This window comes from Copadichromis virginalis, linkage group LG13 (assembly GCF_057382275.1).
Source record: "Copadichromis virginalis isolate Kocher_CV1m ecotype Utaka linkage group LG13, C_Virginalis_male_GT1.1, whole genome shotgun sequence".
Taxonomy (NCBI): domain Eukaryota; kingdom Metazoa; phylum Chordata; class Actinopteri; order Cichliformes; family Cichlidae; genus Copadichromis; species Copadichromis virginalis.
In genome coordinates, this window is record NC_140630.1 from 17359059 (window position 1) to 17381972 (window position 22914).

At 42.0% G+C, this 22914-nt stretch overlaps 1 protein-coding gene across 2 annotated transcripts in view; it reads right to left on the reverse strand.

Annotated features, from left to right (window-relative positions):
* mark1 (MAP/microtubule affinity-regulating kinase 1) overlaps positions 1 to 14875 on the reverse strand; it is a 36173-nt gene extending 21298 nt beyond the window's left edge. The window contains exons 1-3 of one of the 2 annotated variants that reach the window (XM_085477651.1): positions 14505 to 14875; positions 11785 to 11985; positions 3849 to 3902 (exon numbers count right to left, since the gene is read on the reverse strand). In XM_085477651.1, the coding sequence (XP_085333777.1) occupies positions 3849 to 3902; positions 11785 to 11985; positions 14505 to 14555 (306 nt within the window). In that variant the 5' untranslated portion in view covers positions 14556 to 14875. The remainder of the gene's footprint in view (positions 1 to 3848; positions 3903 to 11784; positions 11986 to 14504) is intronic. The other variant, XM_085477652.1, reaches the window with a different exon arrangement.
* Positions 14876 to 22914: the final 8039 nt, after the last annotated feature.

The window sequence follows — 22914 nt, forward strand, 5'->3', positions numbered from 1 at the left end:
GGCTCAAATGTTCTCCATGTTTGCCCTGCGTACAAAAGGTCTAATCAAGTCCAGATTAGTTTTTTGTTTTTTTTAAATGCACTGGACAATCCTTCTCGATCCACGTATTTAGTGTTGCCTCCAGATATAGTTTACTTAGCTATGCAGACCAGCATTTTAACCATGAAAATCTACATCACACGATAATCAATTTGCTGTCCAGACAGCTGTGTAGTAAAAATACAAAAACTACTATGATACCGATGTCGAAAGGGGGGAATTTGTGTATAGCTGCTTAAATTTTGCATCTACTCATTGGTGAAGGGTCATAGAGCAGCCCAAACAGCCTCAAGCATTACAGTGAAATTAGGTCTAGACTTGTAATTTGAAGAGTGCCTTCAACAAAATCGCTTATTTTAATATACTCACTTTATTAGGTAGACACAAATTCCATTGCTCGCTAATGCAAATATGACATCATTAAATCAACTGGCAGCAACTCTGAGCATTTAGGACATTCAAACCCAGTATAAGAATGAAGAAGAAAGGTGATTTAAATGACTTTAAATGGCCAGAAGACAGGCGAAAAGCGACATTCTGTCTTGAGCTGAATGTAACAGTAATTCAAATAATCACTCGTTACAACCAAGTTGTGCAGAAGAGCATCTCTGAACGCACATGTCAGACCTTGAAGGAACTGGCTACAGCAGAAGACCACAGCAGGTTCCACTCCTGTCAGCTAAGAGCAGGAACCTGAGGGTACAATTTATACAGGCTCACCAATTAGAAGATTGGAAAAATGTTTCCTGGTCTGATGAATCTCGATATCTGCTGCAGTGTTCAGAACCTAGAGTTCAAATTTAGCATGAACAAATGCCACATATCAGTGGTGGTGTAATGGTGTGGGGGATATTTCGTTGGCACACTTTGGGGTCTTTAATACCAAATGAGCATCATTTAAACACCACAGCATAGCTGAGTATTGTTGCTGACAATGTCAATCCCTTTATGACCACAGTGTAGCCATGGTCTGATGGTCGTTTCCAGTGGGATAACGCACCATGTCACAAAGCTCAGATTTCTTGAACATGACCGTGAGTTCACTGTACTCAAAAGGTCTCCACAGTCACCAGATCTCAATCCAATAGAGCACCTTTGGGATGTGGTGGAACAGGAGATTCATGGATCCTGGATGTGTGCTATCATGTCAATACAGACTAAAATCTCTGAGGAATGTTTCCAGCAGCAGAATTAATGGTTCTGAAGACAAAAGAGGGTCCAGCCAAGCGCTAGTAACGTGTACCCAACAAAGTGACCAGGATGAATATTTTGTACACCCAGGAAACATTTAAGAGTGAATGAAAAATCTAAATATCATGACTGACTTTGGTAAGATCATGGTTTGTTTTGTTTTATTTTAATCTTAAATATTGTAAAGGTTTTCTTTTTTGGTTCTTTTTTTAAAAAAAAACCTTAACTGTGTTTTCTTGAATTTTAATTATAACTGGACTGAAAAATAAATAAACAAACAAATGTGAACCTAACTGAAAATGCGTCAGCCTGCCAGGGTGTGACTTGGGGGATTTTAATGGAGAATAGAACAGAAACATAAAGGGAAATGCTAGATTTATTAGACGACACAATACAAACGCATCATAGAAAAAAAGAATCTCCATAATCTTGTTTTCATCATCGTTAAAAGCAAAAACCATGGCTGAAAATAAAATTAGATCTATGAAAAGCTCTGATAAAATGCGAGATTAAATTATCCACACTACATATTATAGCACAGTGGTGATTTCTCATTTTTGCACTCTCGATGCCCACTTGTTATTATTTTTCCAGCCTTTCAACTGATAATCAGCAGCAATACAAACCTCCAAAAAAACAGGAAACAGAGCAAATGACTGCAATGTTGCTTCTCTTTGGTTTTTCCAAGGCATTATTTGATCAGTCCAAGGTCGAAAGAGTGCCCAAGCAGAAAACTGTATATAAAAAGCACATGTTCCCTTTAATGTATTCGTGATGGAGCTTTTACAAGGGTAGCATAGGACACTCTGGGTCAATGAGACGATCGATTCAGTCCAGGAGACGGCTGCTGCATTACAAGACGAGCTTCTGCATTGCAGATGGCATATCTGTATACTATTACGGGAATCTACAGTATGGAGCAGAGGGCGTGAAAATATATAACTGTGTATATGCTCCAAATAAGGATACATAACAAGACTCTACAGTTGATACAAATACAGAACATTTGACATCATCTGCTAATGTGAATGCAAACGCCAATGTACTGTATGATGTAATATTAAAAACACTTTATCCCCTATATATTAAAAAAAGCTGTATAAGTGCTGCAGCTCACATATGAAAGCCCACTGAATAATTGATCAACTGGGCTGCACGGTCACGTGATACATCTGTCCTGCTACATTCAACACTACACAGCGGACAACCCAACCCATCCGGTATGAAACTCCTCATGACCCAATCTGGCAGTGTCCCAGTCAGTTTCTATGCAGAATATTAATCCACCACATACGCACAAAACAAAATGTTCATTACCCTCACTTTGTGCACAGATTAGAAACCACACAATAGGCTGCGACACAAAAGAGCTCAAACAACGAGAATTATCTCGGTCAGATTAGATGAGCGTGGAACTGAGAGCTTGAAACTCTCACAGCAACTACACACTGATTGGCTAAAGAATTGCCGTCGGATCCCATTAAGATCCAAGACAATTGCAGGAATATAATCGTGTTAGAAATGCCCTGATAGGCGAAAAACCACCGTGTTTTACAGATGCCAAAGAAGGACTTCGGCAGTGAACCAGATTTGGTCTCACAATAGCCCTTTATGATTACACTCTGCTTGATTAGGCCAGCCTTCACTCACTCACCGAGTTCACTCATCTCATCTCCATTCAGACCAACATAAGGTGGAAGCACTATTTAGAAGCTAATCGCAATTATTTTGTCATTAAGAAGCTTGTAGGGGGCAACATTTTCCCACCCTGGTGGCCTACAAAGACACCATCAAGTGTCATTTATGTAGGTGTGGTTGTTATAATTGTCCATTATCAAAATGAGTCAGTCAGTTGCTAGGTAATTTTTTCATCTTTTACAAAAACCGGAAAGTAAAAGAGCAGCAGCACTGGTGAGCCGCGCTACGATAATGTCATGATCATGAAAAGAATTCCAGTCAGTCAGCTGCACACCTGATTTATTTTTAGACTCGCAGTAGGTGATGTTGGCAGCTCTTGCTTTCCTTCCACATGTTCTAATCTGCGATGATGACTGTATGTGTACCGGTCTGTGCATTTACTTGGATAGCTTTCTTTGTGAGGACTGGCTTAAGTTTAAAACCACTGGAGTGACGAAATTTAGGGAAAGTGAGGAGCTTTTGAGCACTCCTTCCCTTTTCACATATATTCAAAGACCTATTTGAAGATGAACCTGGATTAGCCTGGTTTGAGAGCTAATAATGCAATATATGGACAAAGAGCACAAAGATAACCACGTGTGTTTAATGGGAGTCAGTAATCAGGAAACAGTCCCACAGCCTTTTTTCTAATTGGTTATGACTGCTAGACAAGGGAAGTGACAAACCGGACAGCAAGTGTATTTTTAGCTGCCCGTAACCACAAACAACAGAGTCAGGAGTGAAGGAGGTTGTGGCTGGAGATTAAACAAGCCCTGTGGTCTCTCCTGAGTACATCTGATTACATTATGTAAAATAGCACATCCTGAGTTCAAAGAGCAAAGAACAGAGTGGGGAGAACTCGGGAAAGACTATCGGAAAAGCCCACGAACACTGTAACCAAGACATCAATGTTACCATGTGGTCATAAAACATAAACTCACCTTCTGTAGGCTGGTTGGATTCAGCTGGGTTTTGTCTATTATCTTCACCGCCACCTAGAGAGAGAAAAGACAGGAAGACAGGGGAAGTAAAAGAAAGGGAGGGAAGGGGGGAGAGAGAGCGGGATGCAGACAGGAAAAAAATAAAAGATAACCAAGATGTCAAAGCTAATTCCAGTTTTGTATTTGTGCAGTTAAAACTTTCATTGAAATGAATTCTTATTATTTCACTATTGTGCGGTGAGGTGACTTTGTCAAAACATGTCACAGCTGAATCATCCATTCAGCCTGAACACACCTAAAAGCTTCTCTATTCAGTAATTCATTAAGACGTGAAGCATTGATTTGCAGAGATCAAAGCAGAAATACAAATTCCCTCTTGACTATGACTATACTGTGAATCAAGAGCCTTTACACACTGAGAAAGGCAACTTAAAGCAGGGAGCAAGAAAAGTTTGGGTAAATATTCTCAATTGGCAACCATGTCAGCAGTCATTTGCATCCATCTCAATAATCACCCCAAAGTGCTTGAGGAAACTGACATAGTCTCCTCACTTTGAGAGCTCAGCAGCTTTCACTGACTATCTGTGCCATACTGCAGAGTCAAAAGCGAGCCACTATATTATCTTGAGAAGTTTTAGTTTTTCATACACTGATATGTTGCCCCCCACCCCTTAGCTCCCTTGTAGCACACATAAAGTCATCCTGTACTACTAAATTCTCAGGTTAAACACCATTTAATGTCTGAGCTGATTGCTCACACACAAGTCTAGAAAAGTTCACAGCTGCATGTGTGAAAAAAGTGCTATGCTAAGCTTTTTTTATATGCGTAAATAAATTAGAATGACAGTTTTTATAGCCTAACCACAGGTAATTACCATAAAATCTTTTCTTAGCCTGACTACAGAGAGCAAAGGGGTCTAAGGATCAAACTAGTAGCTGTTTGCTGACTTGATATTTGAAATCCTTCACGCGTTTTACAGCCTCCATATGTCTCTTGAGACTCTTCAACCAACTGACAGTATCAAAGCTCTTAAACATGCGTTTGTTCCTTCTTTTTGCACTGTACTTTGTACTGAATGGATGCTGTTGTCTCAATTCAGAACTGGAAAGGAGAAGCTGCTGTTGGCTTTGGTGCTAAGATAATATATTCATAAAATGCATTAATAAAGCAAACAGAAAAATATCGAATTAACATCTGTGCAGTTAAAAATTAACTTAGTCTGTCAAAGTTCCACTTTCCTGATCGAATAAACCAGTAGGTTACAGAACGCTGTGTTGTTTGCCCAACTTTATTGCACCAAATGGCGCATGTAAATGTACGTACTTTTTATTACATTGCACAAAGTTAGCATATCACACGTATGGGGACAGAGCATGAGTCCAGCTATAACTGTGAATGCTGTCCATGGCTGCAGTTTGGACTTAACCAAAAGAATCTGTATCTTGGATTTACACTAAGTAACAATACAGGAGAATTTAAAGATGCATAAACGTATTTGCTCGTCTGCCATTCTTATAGGGTTTAATGTGATTTCAGCCCACCCTTAGCAGCAATAAAAACTTCAACTCTTCTGGGAAGATTTTCCACAAGGTTTAGGAGTGTTTCTGGGAATATTTGATCATTCTTCCAGAAGTGCATTTGTGAGATCAAACACTGATGTTGGACGAGAAACAACCCCACATCATAATTCCATCTCCACCAAAACTTAACACTTGGCACAACGCAGTCAGAACAGTACCATTCTCCTGGGAACCCCCAAACACAAACTCATCCATTTGATTGTCATATGAACAAGCATGATTTGTCACTCTAGAGAAAAGGTTTCCAATGCTCTAGAGTCCAGTGATGGCATGCTTTACACCACACCAAAACTTTGCATTCTGATGGAAAGCTTGGCTGCAGCTGCTGGGCCATTGAAACTCTTCATACAAAAATCTCCATGTGCAGTTCTTAAACTACTTTATCTTTAATAGCAAGGTCATCTCATGGCTGGACTTCTTCCACAGGTGGCATCGTATCACGGTACCATGCTGGAATTTACTGAGCTCCTGAGAGCAATTCATTCTTTCACAAATGTTTGCAGAAGCAGCCTGCAAACATGAGACAGGCGATTTTATTCACCTGTGGCTATGGAAGTGAATAACTTCTGGAAATATAGTGAATGTATCACACAGTGACAAAGCCCTAGGTTTTAACATTTTGTTGGGTATAGGAGTTGCACGACTCATCTCAAATCAAGTGATTTATACAACATTATTGTAGGATGTGTCCCCCCCCCCACACTCTACCCCCAGGGAGCTGTGCCTTAACCATGATCTCCAATCATAACCATGTCTAACATTAGAAGTATCATAGGAGCGGATCTTGAAGAGATTTTGTCATCATCTATGTTCATCTGCTGAATTACATTCTAGCACAAAGATTGTAACCTCTGTAGAAGACACACTGATAACATTAAAGATGAATAATATCACAAAAACATACATTTTTTCTAAAGCATTACTGTGCCTCTGGCCTTATAAGAGCTTAATAAGCATGCTTCAGTGGATGCAGGCTGTTGGTAAGCCTGGTAAGGGGGGAAACCAGCAAGCAGATGCTGAGTCATGGTGATGAGAATACAGGTTATTCATCTAAAACCACTTTCCCTAAGAACTATGGCACAAATTGTTTTGTAATTTAATTTGATACAACCCCAGAAGCCAAACTTGATAATAACACCAAGAAACAGTCTAACAGGGAGAGGATGGAGCAAAGTGAAAGACTGCAGAAAGGCCTACTATGTGTAGAAAAACACAGTATGCAGGTGGTGTCTATTTGTAGCCCTTCTTAGGTGGGCAGGTGCACAGACAGACTCCCTTCCTCTCTGCTTCCTCCTGTCACGGACGAAGCTCAGGTTTAGGCACGTATTTGTGTGTCTGTTGATGTACAGTACGCCTACAGGTGTTGGAACGGTCCTCGTGTGTCACTCTGCTGCATCAACTTCCACTATTCCCTTTGCATGAGTCAGTGAGATTCATTTAATTTCCTCGACACGATGCCGGGCAAATATTTTCATTTTTGTTAGCAGACAGAGATTTGATGAATGAGTGGACGGCACAAAAATCATACACAAGGCCTCTGTGTGCATGTGGGTGCGTGTGTGTTCACGCTAATGGATTTGAGGGTAAATAATTCAGTTTCACAGTGACAGAAGGGCACTGTGCATCAGTGTTAATTATTCAGCCCAGTCGTAACACAGGGGCCATATGCTCTTCACAGTATGCAGGACTTGTGATCGTGTGTGAATATTTAGACAGCGAGGACACAAAGGGGAAACTTTGCATCGCTCGTGTGCTCGAGTGCTTTGCGCGTTTCCTCTACACTCTGATTTCCCTTTAGGCTCTGTTATCAAAACCACAGAATCATGATATCTGTGTGCTAAAGGGAAGTATTTTAGCATTGTATAAGGTCATATGCGATGAAAAGAAAGGCATGACTGTAATACAGGGAGCAGGGCTGATGTATGAAATGTACGACAACAAAAGTTATTTTCACGTCACATCTATGCAAATAAGTGCTCTGAATGTTGTATGCATATTTGCTTCTACACACTTCTATGCACTCTAAAACAAGAAGCACAGTTTATACCATACTTGCCATATAAGTGCTAATGAGTATGTCCATATTTTCAGTGCTTTGTTTTCCTCGTTTCTATATTTAGCTCTCCAAGTAAATTTGCTCTCTGCGGAGACTAAGAGGATATTGAGAGCTTCTAAGAACAAGGGTCAAATTCCTTCCATGTGTCAGCAAGAAAGCTGCAACATAGACTGAAAAAGATAAACAGATCAACAGATAATTTGATTGATTTGTTATTTACGTTAAAACTATTTGTAAACATAATTCAGAATTAATGGAAAGTGACCATTTACTCTAAACCTAATGCCTTAAAAGCATTAAATTACCATGACATTCATGCTCATATGTAAACTTGATGGATGTAGCCTCCAGGTCTGTGAAGCAGTCCTAATGGCCAGATGGTGACTCTTCGTGGTAGAAAAAGTCATCTATGGTATACAAGAGTCTGAGAAAACAATTCTGCTTCTCACTTAAGTTTTTGCCTCAGGCAAGCAGTTTATAGCCTCAACAGATAGTTTCAAATCTTCTTCATTGCAGAAAAATTTGGTCATTTTGTAACTTAATGTCCTGTTTACTGTGAAATAGGCATGTCTACCTTGTGAGTGTGCAATACAATTATCAGAATGAGTTAACCAAGCTAGCTAATGCTAACATTCGCTAACGAGTTCTGCTCTCTCATCCAGTTTTCAAAGACTGCAACAGAGAAAGCGACAAACCCAAGGCTTCAAACTTGGACAATAAAAGACAGGGTTCAACACTGGCTGCAAGTATATTTTATGTACAATCTATATCTGATTGGTTTCCCCCAATATTGCCACTATATGTATGATAAAACCACACTAATAATAAATTATATCAATCCCAGGTCACCAATAGGTGGACTGTGGATTTTGATGGACAGTTTCTATTTTACTCTCTCGTATTTACAGTAAAGGTATTTTTCATCTGTGCTGCCTTTTCCTTTGTGATGGTCAATTTATGCACACAGGAAACACACAGAAAGAAACGGAGGGTTAAAGCTGAGATGGGTTTACACGTAAAATGTGGTTAAAGAAAACGAAGCAAAGAAGAAAGTCAAACTACACTTTTTAACATTTTAAATTGAGCACTTTATTTAAAGACATTTGAATTCAAAAGTTATTTTACTTGAAACGAGAAAATGACATTCTGTCATTATTATATTATTAGACTGCACGCCAGTTCATTAAAAAAAAAAAAGAATAATAAACATTGTTGAAATAATGTTGAACGTTTTTAAGCTACTTAAAAATAAAACGTACTGGACTGTAATGTTTGTTTGAGGGAGTTTTAACTGGACCTCCTTAAATTTTAATTAAATACCCCTGATATAGAAAAGTCATGACATTATAGGACTACGTCTTAATTTCAGTTAAGTTTACAAATAATGTTGTCCGCTGAGTAAGTTCATAGGGGCGTATGGTAGAGGCAAATGTTACCATTAGTATAGCTCAGCATGCGTGTGAATTGACGTGCGTGTTCGTTTGGGCAGACAGAGGACACTCTGTCACGTGGAAGTGAGTCTGTGCAACCTCCTTTTTGGTTCACAGGACCTTTTGTTGTTTTTCTACACAGTTAAACCTCTGTTTATCACATCTGGAAAATCTATGTCAGTAAGTGTCTTTCTAGGTTCCTGCTACGATAACATTCGTTTTAGTGGGTCATGTTCTTTCCACCTGTTTTCTCCCTTACTCTGATCCATGTCTTTGCATTCTGATGAGCCAGCAAAGGCTCTCAGGCACACAAAGTGGCGCCTGACCTTCTCGGCAAACAGTGGGTAGCACACTCAATGTGTCTGTTTTACACTTGCATTAAAGGACACAGAACAGATCAAACTGTTACCGGTTAGACCTGAGAGAATATTTATTCCCTGGGCACTCAATACCGATATGACCTGATGCTTTTTAAAACTCAGAGGATTAAAAGATGCAAGTGGCTAAGACAGACATGAGAAGGACCTCCGAGGTGGATCGGGGCTGTCAGTGAGCCCTGCGGGTCCTACTGAGTGAAAGACAGTGAGCAGATCGCAGGTCATCGTTTTCTCCTTAGAGAAACAGGAGCTTTAACTACAACACATCAAAGCAGGGCATCTATCACTCTGACAAGGCAGCAGTGTATGACTGTGAGTGGGTGAAAGGGAGCGAGAGGTTGTCCTCACTGGGAAAGCTAACATGGTCAAGTACAACATTGTCATGACAGGAGATAATTCGTTCATCTGACAGCCAGAACACGGCCGAAAACTGGGTCTGACTGCAAGTAGATCAATGCCTTATCAACTAATTCATGTATAATCATTTTGAGTTGATAAATAAATAGCGATACCATCATTCTGTCACGTTGTGGTTTCTATGCGGCGAGGCATAACTTGAAAAAGATGCAAATAATTCAGCCGTGAAGCTGAAATATTTTTCTTTTAAGTGAGCCTTCTTGCATTGTTACCAGAACTGAAACTATAAATGAAAAGGTCACTCAGAGTATTTAGTACAGTATGGCTTTGTTGGTTTCCTGTGAGGGTGAATTAAATATATTCATGTTTTAAATAGGTCGAATAAAACAAGAACACTCCTAAATAGGGATCTGAACTTAAATGAACCAACAATGAAAGAAAACTGCAGTCTTAATTGTTAACATGGAGCAATGAAAGAGTCGGCCACAGAGGGCCACAGAGTTTCTTAATCTTTGAATTCAGGTGTTTTCCCATCGCCGCAGGTGCCTTTACAAGCATTTATGAAAGAATGGGTTGTTCCAAAGAGCTCACTGAATTTGATCGTAATATTGTAATAGGATACCACTGTTGGAACAAGTCAGTTCATGAACCTTCTTACCTCCAAGATATTCAACATTTAACTCAGAGTGGTACTATTGCAAGGGGTTGAGGAACCGCTCATTTAAAGTTACAGAGCGTGGTTGCCGAGTGCTGATGCACATGGTGTGTAAAAGTTACCAAAGATTTGCTGACTCGGTGACTGCAGAGCTTCAAACCCCCTGTGACATTAATATCAGCACAAACAGTTTGTGCCAGGAGCTAACGCTGACTCCTTAATCCTAACTTTTGATTTTGTTCAACATTTTTTATGCACAAACTTTAAAAGTGTTAGAGGGGGTCGAGTTTGGTGGCTTCTAGATCATGTTTCTGCATTTTGCAGATAGGTTGGGTTCGTCATACAACGACCTCCAGCTTGCCCTGGGTTCCAAGTTATAGTTCAAGTGTAAGACCATGAGTCACAGTCAGAAAAGGGTGCCCACTCTAGATTGGGAATGAGTTGCTGGCCAAAAGTGGAGGATTTTAAGTATCTTGGGGGGGTCTTGTTCAATAATAAGGGTGAGCAGAGCGGGAGATTAACAGGTGTTGGTACTGTGCCCACTTGGATGTGCACGCTATACTGGTGTGTCATGTTGAAGAGAGAGCTGAATGTGAAAGTGGAGCCGTTGATCTACGTTCCTGCCTTCACCTGTGGGAACAAGCTCTGGGTGGTGATGGAACAAATGAGACTGTGAATAGAAGTGAAATGGGCCTCCTCCATGAAGGGTGGCTGGGCTCACCTTAGAGACAGGGTGAGGAGCTTGGTCATTTGGAAGGAACTCAAAGTACAGTTGCTCTGAGAAAAAAGCAGCGGGTTGAAGCTTCAGGCTTCTGACCAGGATGGGCATATCCTACTGGGAGGATTCCCTGGTGCAGTTTCAGGACGTGCTGGAGAGATTACACATTTTGGCTGACTTGGGAACACCTTGGTGTCCCCCCAGAACAGCTGGAGGAGGTGGCCTGAGAGAGGGAAGTCTGAGTGTCCCTGATTAGACTGCAGCTCAAATGACCCAGCAGTAGCAATTTGTGTTAAATAACTAATAATATTATTACTCATTTTATTCCAGCTTAGCATCTGTTTATTGTTGTGGTAGTTTGTCCTTTTTCCGTTCTCACCTTTACCGTTCATGCACCGCAACAAAACAGAAAAAAGGCAGGTGGAGGTCATGATAACAAAAATCTGAGTCGATGACAACTCATGAACTACAAACCTACTGCACAGAGTCTTGCAGAGAAAGAATCACCGACTGAGCTTTTCAGTCAACTTAGTGAGCACAGCTTAGTCACAAACTACTTAAAACAGAGAAGTTGTTGGTGTAGCAGATTTAAAATACCTTAAACTGCTGATCCTTTGCTGTTAGCTGTCCTTTTAGCAAATAATGCACTGCTGCTGATCAATATTCCATATAAATATTGGATCAGTGCATCACTATATTATATAAGACAAATAAAACGCACAGTATAAACGTTATAAAGCAAAGATTAAAAATTTGTCGCACCTCTCGTCCAGTCAGGACATGTCGTGCCAGCTTCACTTTGGCAAAATTCCCCTTCCCAATGGTTTTGAGGAGGCGGTAATTGCCAATGTGAGGGTGCTCCTCTGTGGAGGTGAAAGAGTTGCGGCATCGTGGCAGGCTGTGACGACTCGCGGACTTTGTTGGGGGGGCTTGGGGTTCAACAAAGCCGTCCACCGAAGAGTGCTGCAGGGAAAAAAAGTGGAGATCAGCAACATCCTTTGATTTACACAGACACCAATATTATTTAAGTAGTTTTGTGGCACATTTCCAAACTGATCATTTTGCTATACAGGCAAAACATACAGAAGCAATGCAGTACTGTTAAAGCTGAACTTTGAAAGAGTAGCTTTGCCCCAATTCCAGAGTTGGTTTCACAATGAGGATCTATACAGAAGTATTTGGGGGAGAATCAAAATCTCGGTGCTTTAACGCCTTAAACCTAATGACCCTATCATTCACAGTGTAAGAGTCAATATCAGAAGAAACTGAACTTCAGACTGTGTGTCTTTGACAAAACCAGCAAAAAAAGTGTAACACACAGGCACATTTTGTGATAACAATGTTGCTGGTTCCACAGTCAAAACCAATAACAAGCGTCTCTGTGATACAGCATGTGAAGGTGAATTAGGAACAGCTTGCTATAAGTACTATGCTGGCACAGGCTATATGCAGTCTCCTCTGGTCCTCTCCTCTACAACAGCTGCTAATGTCAGTCCAGGTCAGAGATCCCATGATCCTCTGCTCCTGAGCACCACACCCAGCCAGAGAATAAAGCCTTGGTCTGGTTACCCGGGCTCCCCTGCTCCCATTTCACTGGGGAAACGCTACACCCTGCTGTGTGCGCAACACCTCAGCTAGCCTCACTGAGGGAGTGCTATGATGCATGTGTACATTTCACAGCATAAATTTATATTAAATCCCGACAAAGTCAGATGGTTTTGTTTGTAATGCCTTTTTTAGATCAGAGAAATGTGCATGTGTTGTTTTTGCAGCGGGTAAATGCCACACTAGTGCCTTTCAAGTCAATTTTAGATCGCACCTGTAATGAGGCCAGTTTGACCTTCAGCCACACAACTGTGTACACACACACACACACACACACTTGGCTTAGGTTCTCTAAATCAGCAGTGGAATATTTGGACAGGCAAATGACTCTGGGCTCTTGTGATTGATTAATGCACAAAATTTGTTTCACTTGTCCATCCATTGATCCCAGACACTGAGATGATGTCTTCAGGGGGGCAAACATGAGGCATAACACACCTGTGCACATACACACACACATTAATAAAAAAAGATGAAGAAGAAAGCCAGAAGAGAGCTACTTCTGTTTTGCTGCACTTAAAGCCACTTGTCTTTCTGAGTAATAAGCTGTTATGCAATGCAGTTCAGCTGCAAGTGGGCCCTGGGGCTGCGTGCTGGAGTCGAACAGAGGGAGCCTGGGCTGGCTGGCTACTGCCAGTGATGCTGAGGCAGTGCTTTAATAGCCACCCAGAAGTCTGTGTCTGTGTCTGAGAGTGCAGCATTAGACAGACAGTTACATTAGCACTCCTATGAGCTGATGCATTACTGAACACTGGCAGATCATTGTTCAGTAATGTATCGGACAATGAGAGCGAGAGAGGACCGATGTCTTCATGTAAAAGTTAACAATAGGGTTTGTTAAGTTATGCAACTTTGCTGAAGAGGAAATGCATTTTCTCACTTGAATTTTAACCACCTCAACATGACAACCCGGGCAAACACGTGCTCAGAAATATAGAGGCAAAATAAAAGCCCTCTCTGTAAGTCTATGAATAGGTCAACCATTTAAAAAAACAAAAAAGACTGCCTGCAGCCTTAAAGGAGGCTTCTGTTTCCAGGAAAGAAAGAAAAAAAATCAGACGAACCCAGATATGTCACAGCCTGTCAGCACACTCACACACAGACACACACACAGAGGAGCAGCCCTCATCTGTTCTGATCTCTGAAGAGCTACATTATTGTGGATGTGCGCGCCATAATTGGGAGTGGGTGGTCGTTCATAAACATTCCTCCACACGGCGCATGAGAAATCTCCTGTGATTAATTCAAGTCGTTCTTCGCCCTGTTGTCTGCGTGTTGGTTCGCTGAACAACAACACGCTGCCTCCTCCTCAGCAGCACCGAGCGTGCTCCTACAGCAGGGCCCGATAGGTTATGGATGTTACATTGCGATGCTACCGAGCCTTGCAATTGAAAAGTAGGGCAACATCCCCCCCTCTCACACACACACACACCCTATATATTGACGTCGTGGACTAGAAAATACCCCCCCCCAGCTGCACGAGTGGAGCAACACCATTTTCTCACAGGCCACACAGACACCTCATTCTCAGTGTTAACATTCAAGCCTCGCTTGTGCCATTAAAAGCGGCATAATACTGACGCAGTGCGTTGTTCAGGGTAGCCTTGTTGTGTAGAGAGAGCGAGGCAGTCACAGCCGGGCCGCACTTTTATTCTAAGCTATTTCTACGCTCCATGCTTTCATTCCCATCAGAAGGGAGGGGGGGTGAAAAAAAGCTGCTGTGCTCATTGGTCGAGTCACTCTGCAACACTGTAGCCTCACGAAGAGCTGCCATTAACCTGCACCGGCCAGTGCGCAAAATAACCACATCCCCGGGTCGTTACCACTCCGTCCCCACGCCCGGTATCGCTCAGGTGTCTCCGGACAGCTGCACTTACGTTCTCGGTGTCACGCTCGTTCACTGTGGGCAATGGCGTTCTGGTCGACATCTTGTGTGCTTCATAGGCCGCTCAGCGATGCGGCGGGCTGGGTAGAGCAAAAGCAGACACGGCGCGGTCCGTGAGGGAGAGCGGCGCCTCTGTTCTTCTCTACATCCCCTGTGAACACCGCAAATAGCGGCCCTTTTACCGCAGCATAGCGCACACAGGGCCCCGCCGGCACGCCAGATTTTCTTATCGGCTTTGTACACTTCCCTTCAGGTAGGCTAGTGGCAGACAGAAAAGGAGGAAAGAGAGAGACTGGGAGAGGGAGCGAGCGGGAGGGAGAGAGAGAGCGAGAGAGAGAGAGGGGGGCAGGCCAGGAAGATGCGTCGGTAGCGGACGGGTCTGCGCAGCTCATCTCAAACCTCCCACCAGGAAGGATGATGGGATCTCTCGCCCTCTCTCTCTCTCTCGTGCACATACACTCTCTTTGTCTGCTCCAGAGCTCATCATTCAAGTCACCAGAAAGCAGTTAAGGGCACAGTTGGAACAGTCACCGGCAGATTTAGACCAAATCCAGCTACAGGGAGTGTGCTGCCTGCCAAACAGGTCTACACTGCTACTGAACAATGCCCTAAAACCTGACAGTGGCTGTACAGACGTATTTTATCACGCAGTATCGTAGAGATGTTGAGGTAGACTCACTAAATAAGTGGCTCAAATGTGGCTGGAACAATATAAATTAAATGGCTTATTTCTGTTATTTTATGCTATGGGTTTTAATTTAGTGCTTACTCCATGATGGGTTTGAAGAAGACAATGAGTTGGAGAGGCCTAGTTTAGGGATAACGCCCGTGTCACGGTATGAACTGGGCAGACTTTGCCATCTGTCGGAGAGTTACAGCACTGCACCCGTCATTGTTCTACTTAATCCTAAAATTGCAACAGCTATTTTTTATTTTAATTTTTTTTTTTTGAGTGATCAGAGAGCAAATATATGAACAACCTTTAGATTCCTAGAGACATATTTTGAATTTTTCATGCTTTTACCTTTTTTTTGTTTGTTTTTTAGGGGTGTGGTTGTGACAGTGCGCACGCAGATGTGCGTGCGGAGTTCTTCCACTAGGGGTCATTATACGCCTGCAGTATCCTTCATATTTCCTTCGTGCAGCCCCAAACAAACGCCATGCCGTTGCTCGTTGATTTGCTTTCATCCTCCGAGTACATTAACATGTCATAATGTGATTGGGGAATAAGCAGGGCGGCAGGCGTTAAAGTCCATTAATGAGTCTCTTGTATGAGATGTCGTGGCTTCTTTGTCTCTGCAGTAATATTGTGGAATTCAGGCAGACAATCGCATCTCACTGGATGTTACACGATTGATGATTTGTCTCACACAGTGTGTCACAATAACTGATGGATACAGAACATGAAAGCCGTCGAGAACATTAAGCCTGTTTTGGAGGTTTTGAGGAATCTGTAGGTTGTTAGTTTTAGTGTTTGCCACTTCCATAACAGTTCAAAACGCCTTCCTCTGTAGTCACATTAGAATGTTCAGATAAATGTCACTGAAACATGCTTTGCCTTTAATATATTTATGTATGTGTTTTGTTAGCAGTATCCAAATAATATGCAAAGAGATAAGGCGGTTCAGTGTAACCAAATGGGTCTAACACAGAATCTTGGCATGTAGATGGGCATTTTTGGAATTCTGCATCTTATCCCAGCATGGATCCAATCCCAGCATAGCAGATCTTATCCCCTCTGAGCCTTAACAACTTGGACCAGCTCAATTATTTCAGCCGAACACATCCTCTTACTACTGATAGTGAGATTTTTGGCAGGGTTATTCTGGGATCTATTTTAGATACAATTATTGAATTTTATTTGTGTTGAATTCAATTTGTATTTATGTTCATCAGAATGACTGAACAGTTCCCCTGGAGAGTTTAAACAGGAAAACACCCAAACCGATAATAATTCATGGTTTTCTTTTTGATCTGAGCTCCAAAGTGTTTTTCTTCTCTGCGCTGAAACATCCTGGGAGCACGCTCCGTTCCTGCCTGGGATTTGCATTCTACCTGAGTTGCACTCCTGAGGAATGTAATGGGCACTGACACCGGTTTAATGAGTGCATGTACACCCAAGGCCAAATGCAATTACATGCTCTCACAGGCAACTATCAAAAAAGAGGCAGCTGTTAACAGCCATTCATCGCGGATGGTCATGCAGCTAACTGTATTTGCAGGACAGGGGGTGAGAGGAAAGAGTAGGAAGACAGAGAAAGAGGGGGAGAGAGGCTAAACTCATTATAAGAGCGATAGTGGAATAGCATCTGTCATCACTGGCAGTTTACCATATCTCCTTTTCCCTGACTCAGTCTCACCAGTGAGAGTCAAGCCATGCAGCCTCTCCAGTCAGTAAAAATGTTTGCCACACATCCTGCAGAAGTGTGGGAAATAACAGGAACTGCTTTTCAAAAAAGAAGATGTTTTATAAAGTTTTGCATGCGCCCCAGTATGTGCCTCTCATGCACTGCTATTATGTGATGTAAAAAAAAATCAACAGCATTTTTTTTTAAATCCTTAAAGGCCTTCCAAATATCTAGGTTATTGAAACTGGTAGACTTGACACGGTTCAACCTGTGTCAGGTCTTGTCCTGTGTCAACAACAAGAGGTTTTAAACTTTTTTTCCTTCAGTATATGCAGTTCTATTCCCCAAGATTTTCATGTGTAACACAGTTATATATTACTGCTTCTATAGGAATTAAGAGAATAAGTAGGAGTCATATCCTGCTCACCAAATGCACTTGATTAATTGATCATCAGCAAGTGTGACTGTGTCCACAAAAGCAAAAGTTTTGGCAGTTTGCTGGTCCAGAGCATTCAAGTGTGTGTAAACACAATGCCACATTCTTACCAGGAATGGACATCCCAGGAAATTCTCCTCAAGGTCAGAGTGTGCAACAATTCAAGCAACTGCAAAAAACCCAAGAGCTACATTTTAGACTCTACAGACCTCGGCTAGCATGTTAAATGTTAACAAGTCGACAAATACTGAACAAGTATGGGTTGTTTGGAAAAGCTGTCAAGAGAAAGCCTCTTCTTTCTAAAAGGAAAATAGCAGCATAGCTTATGTTTGCAAATTTGCATCTGAACAAACTATAAGATGTCTTTGGACAGACGAGACCAAAGTGGAGATGTTTGACCATAATGCACAACGCCACTGCTGGTGAAAACCGAAAATGGCATATGAGTTATAAAGCACCTGCCCACCTTGCAGTCACTGAGTCGACTGTGAACTTCTCTGTATTGTAAGTGTGAGGCCATCTGTCTAACAGCTTGGCCAAAACTGGCTGAGGCAACAGGACAATGATCTCAAGCATAAGAACAAATCTACAAGATAATGTTTAGAATCAATGTGCTGCGGTGACCCGAAGTCCTCAGCTCAACTGAAATGCTTAAAAGAGCCGTGCATAACAAATGCCTGCAAACCTCAATGAACTGAAGCAATGTTGTAAAGAAGAGTGAGCCAAAATTCCTCCACATTGTGGAGGAATTTTGGCTCACTCTTTATCTATTTGAAAGCCATACAGAAAACAGTTTACTTCAAGTTACTCTTGCTAAAGGTGGTTCTACAAGCTACTGAATCATGCGGTGTAAGTTTTTCACAGGAATGCATAGAGTCCTGTAAAAACTTTACATAATAACTTTATCTTCTAAATTGCTTTTCTCCCAGTGTGTGCTCTACAGTAGCTCTAATCACTGCGTTTACCTAAAACACGCAAACGTATTACAAATGAAAAAAAGTGATCTGCAGACATTCCTGCTTTAAAACCCGTTAACTGCACACCTTACAAGGCAGAGCTTGCACTCCTGCTGTCTGCTCTGACAAGTCAATAAAACCCACTGGTATGCTGAACATTTTTGGAAGGCAACAAAGATATGGGGCTGCAGTGGAATTTGATCAGGCAGGGATCCATCCTTCTGTTCATTACAGAGATTTCCAGCAGTAACACACCCTCCAGGTGAGTACACCTCGACCTGAGGAAAAGTATTACTGACTGGCACACCAAGAGCTCATGCCCACCCTTGGCCTACCCTCACCTGCCTGTCTTTGTGGCTGTCACACAAGCATGTGTTCACGCCCTGGGAAGGCTGGCAGGGAAGTAGAAATTATGAAAACAGTTGAAAATCCAGGGCAGATGTCAAGCAACACAGTAGGATGGATGAAATTGGGTGTAAGTGAGTGCAAGCTCAAGACAAATATGCAAAGTTGTGAATTTTCACAATCATGGTGAGCAGTTTTCTATAAATTTTCCTGCAGGTCTGTTTTACAGGCTCATTCGTACAGTTATACTTTAGATAATTACACTGCTCAGGTTAGTGTAAATAATAATATGTGGTCACCAGTCTACATCACTAGCCACTTTATTAAGTATACCTGTTCAACTGCTCCACGTTGAACAGGTGTACCTAATATTCAGCCAATCACATGGCAGCAGCTCCATGCATTTCACCACGTAGACATGGACAGATAACCTGGTTAAGTTCAAACTGAGCATCAAAAGGGGGAAGAAAGGTGATTTAAGTCACTTTGGTTGTTGCTGGTCTGACTGTTTCAGAAAAAGAGAATTTTTCTGGGTGCCTTGTTGATTCCAGTGGTCAGAGGAAAATGGCCAGACTGTTTTGAGCTGATAGGAAAGCTGAAAGTGATGCAGAAAAGCAACATGTTGAACCGTAAGCAGATGAGCCACAGCAGCAGAAGACCAAACTGGGTGCCACTCCTGGTTGCTAAGAACAAGAAATCGAGGCATAAACAACATGAAAGCATGGATCCATCGTGCTTTTTGTCTAAAGTTCAGACTGTTGGTGTTGTTGTAATTGTGTGATATATATTTTCTAGGAACACTTTGGGCTCCTTAGTACCAATAGAGTATCATTTAAACACCACAGCCTTCCTGAGTATTTTTGCTGATCATGCCCATCCATTTATGATCACATCTTCTGATGGTTGCTTCGAGAATGATAATGTGCTATGTCACAAAGCTCAAATCATCTCAAACTGGTTTCTTGAGCATGGCAGTGTGTTTGCTGTACTTAAATGACTTCGGTAGTCATCAGATGTTAGTGCAGTAGAGCACCTTTGGGATGTGGTGGAACAGGGTATTTAAATGTGGATGTGCAGCCTACAAATCTGCAGCAACTGTGTGATGCTATCATGTCAGTATGGACCAAAATCTCTGAGGAATGTTTCCAGCATTTTGTTGAATCAGCACCACAAAGAATTAAGGCAGTTCTGAAGACAAAAAGTGGGACCAACCCAGTACTAGCAAGGCATACCTAATGAAGTGGGTGTTAATGTGCTGTTTATTGTGATAGAGATAGGTGTAAAATGATGTGCTGTCCTAAAGATTGCAACAGCACTTACTGGAAAATGAAAGACGTGCCAATCAAGGATAGACTGCACATGCCCACACAGTCTGCAGAAGTCTGTTAAGGCAGTGGAAGTGAAAACACCGGCGTAGATGGAGAACAGGGAGTTTATTTGAGCATTTATACTATACAGAACAAACATCAGGGGAGCTACTCCTTCTCCACAGTGTGGTAAGGGCTGCGGAATGACAAAGTGTACATCTTCCTCCAGAAAACGTCTTCAGTTTCTCCGCACATTCTCAGAAAACATAACAAGTCATATATTTTATTGCAGCATGTCATTTTTCAAATGTTTGTCTCTTAATCTTTCTATTTCCATGCATGACCTGGTAGCTTTTTTAGCTTTTTCTCTCCTGCCAGCAATTTAAATATGTGTGCTTGGCCAGTGTGCGTGTATACTCAGAGCATTAGCAACATATCAAAACTCCTCCGGATAAAGAAACATTTTCATGAAATTATCTGTGGCCACAAATGATGCATTCCAGGTCCAAGATATTTCCTCTTTTGGCCCAGCAGCTAATGTTAAACACTGTGCCGAGGAGAAATCTAAACTTTTCCCCTGTTATGAACTCGTATTCTAAAAGGTAGTGCCATTTACTGTTACTGTACTTGGGGATAATTATCATCCTTGCATATCATGTTTTCCCTTGTAATTATGTCATAATTCAAAGGCTTCCCTGGTGAGCTAAAAACGGTCAGGTGCGTCATCATATAACAAACTCTTCTCTGAGGACTGGGCCTATTAATTGTCAGGATATAATTACATTCACAACACCCCGAGGGCCCGTTTCATTCAGTCATCTCGGAGTTACTGCTCCAAACTATAATTAGAGAATGTAATCACACAGGTATGGACCTCCAGGATTTATTTTTCAGCCCGACTGAAGGCTTATTGAAACGACATCTGTGGTTGGGTACCAGGCAAGGAGTGTTTATGGCCTGGCACGTTTTCAACAGCCACATGCAGTGGCACTAAGCAGCATACCACACCAGCACAATTTACATAAACAGATATGCACACATTGGATGGGCGGTTCTGCTAATTAGTTTGAGTGTGTACATTCTTGTTGGATGAGTGGTTTCTTGAGTGGCATGCGTCTATATTATATGAATGCCCTTGTGTGGTTGTGCCACTCTCCCGTGGCACCTTTTGCCAGTGTTAACAACTGACCTCATCCTATTATGCGTTTCCAATCTCAAAGCCATCCAATAAACTACTCATTTCTCACCTCTTCATGCACTCGCTTTCACCATCAAAACACCTCTTACCTCTCTCCCTGACACCCAAAACAGGCCGGGGAGAACATAAAGTGACAGCACCATATGGAGTGACTTTGCGTGATTTCCCAGTAATATGCGATAAATTATTGAGGTTCAACTGCATTTTTTCCCGTTGTGAAGCTAGGGAATACCAAAATTTGTGTAGTGCTGCTTCACACACACCATTTGTGCAGTTAGGGGTTTAGTTGTATTTGGTTCTTTATGGCCTCACTAGTGCCATGGCTTCAGTGACTTGGACTGAAATATTTGTTAACGACAGAATACCTGCAAAACAAGAGACGATACAGTCAGCCTAAGCTGTACTTTCTTTTCTTTTTCTTTTAAGGGACATAGAAAAAGTGGCATTCACACAAAGTAAAGTCCTTTTCTAAAGCACTGATTTTAGCAGTTTGTCCATTGATGTCTTTGCTTTTTGGAATTATATTTTAATGAGAAAGTGGATGTATGAATGCAACACTGAGAAATAGATGCATAATTATTAGTGCCTACTAACATGAACATCAGTTCATTAAAATGTTAAAAAAAAAAAAAAAATGCGCACAGCGCTGTAATTATTTTTTGGATGAAATTTGGTATTGTAACCATAGAGTATGTATAAAAGAAATCTTCATATTTTGAAGCCCCAGTTTTGGCATTTTAAAAAATATTTGTTTATTTATTCCTTTTGGAGCCAAAAGTGAGTTTATTTAGGTACTAAATTACCAAAGCAAGCATGGTCAGAAACATAAACTGTACCGATGCAACACATGTCTGCTAATTTATGCTCAGTAACACCAGTAGGTGGCTAGAATCAGTAAAGGTGAATTCTAGCAGACTGACAGAAACTGACTTCAGCAGCCAGTGTCAGCCCACCTGTCATTCAAAACAGCCACATCCCTAGCTTTATGCCACACATATCTATATTAGTTACTATACAACATCACCCACAAAACACTGCTGAGGGGTCCAGTTTAGTCTGATTTAAAAACATCAAGATGGCAGTGACCATGTGGCTGTATCCATCTTTTATATAAAGTCTATATGACTTTTTATATAAAGTCTATAGTCTTCCAGACCATCTCCGAGGCAAGCTTTCCCAGATGAATGTGCCTGATCCCATCTGCCGGTGGATCACTGACTTCCTGACGGACAGGAAGCAGCATGTGAGGCTGGGAAAGAATGTCTCGGACTCCCGGACCATCAGCACCGGCTCCCCTCAGGGCTGTGTTCTTTCTCCCCTGCTCTTCTCCCTGTATACTAACTGCTGCACCTCCACCCACCAGTCTGTCAAGCTAATCAAGTTTGCAGATGACACCACCATTATTGGACTCATCTCGGACGGGGATGAGTCTGCCTACAGGAGGGAGGTTGAACGTTTGGTGTCCTGGTGCAGCCACAACAACCTGGTGCTGAATGCCCAGAAGACAGTGGAGATTATTGTGGACTTCAGGAAGCACACAGCTCCACTCCCCCCCATCATCCTGACTGACACCCCCATCACCTCTGTGGACTCATTCCACTTCCTGGGTACCACCATCACCCAGGACCTGAAGTGGGAGCCCACCATCACCTCCGTCATTAAGAAAGCCCAGCAGAGGATGTACTTCCTGAGGCAGCTGAAGAAATTCAACCTGCCAACACGGACGATGATGCAATTCTACACTGCAATCATCGAGTCCATCCTCACCTCCTCCATCACCGTGTGGTACGCTGGAGCCACTATCAGGGACAA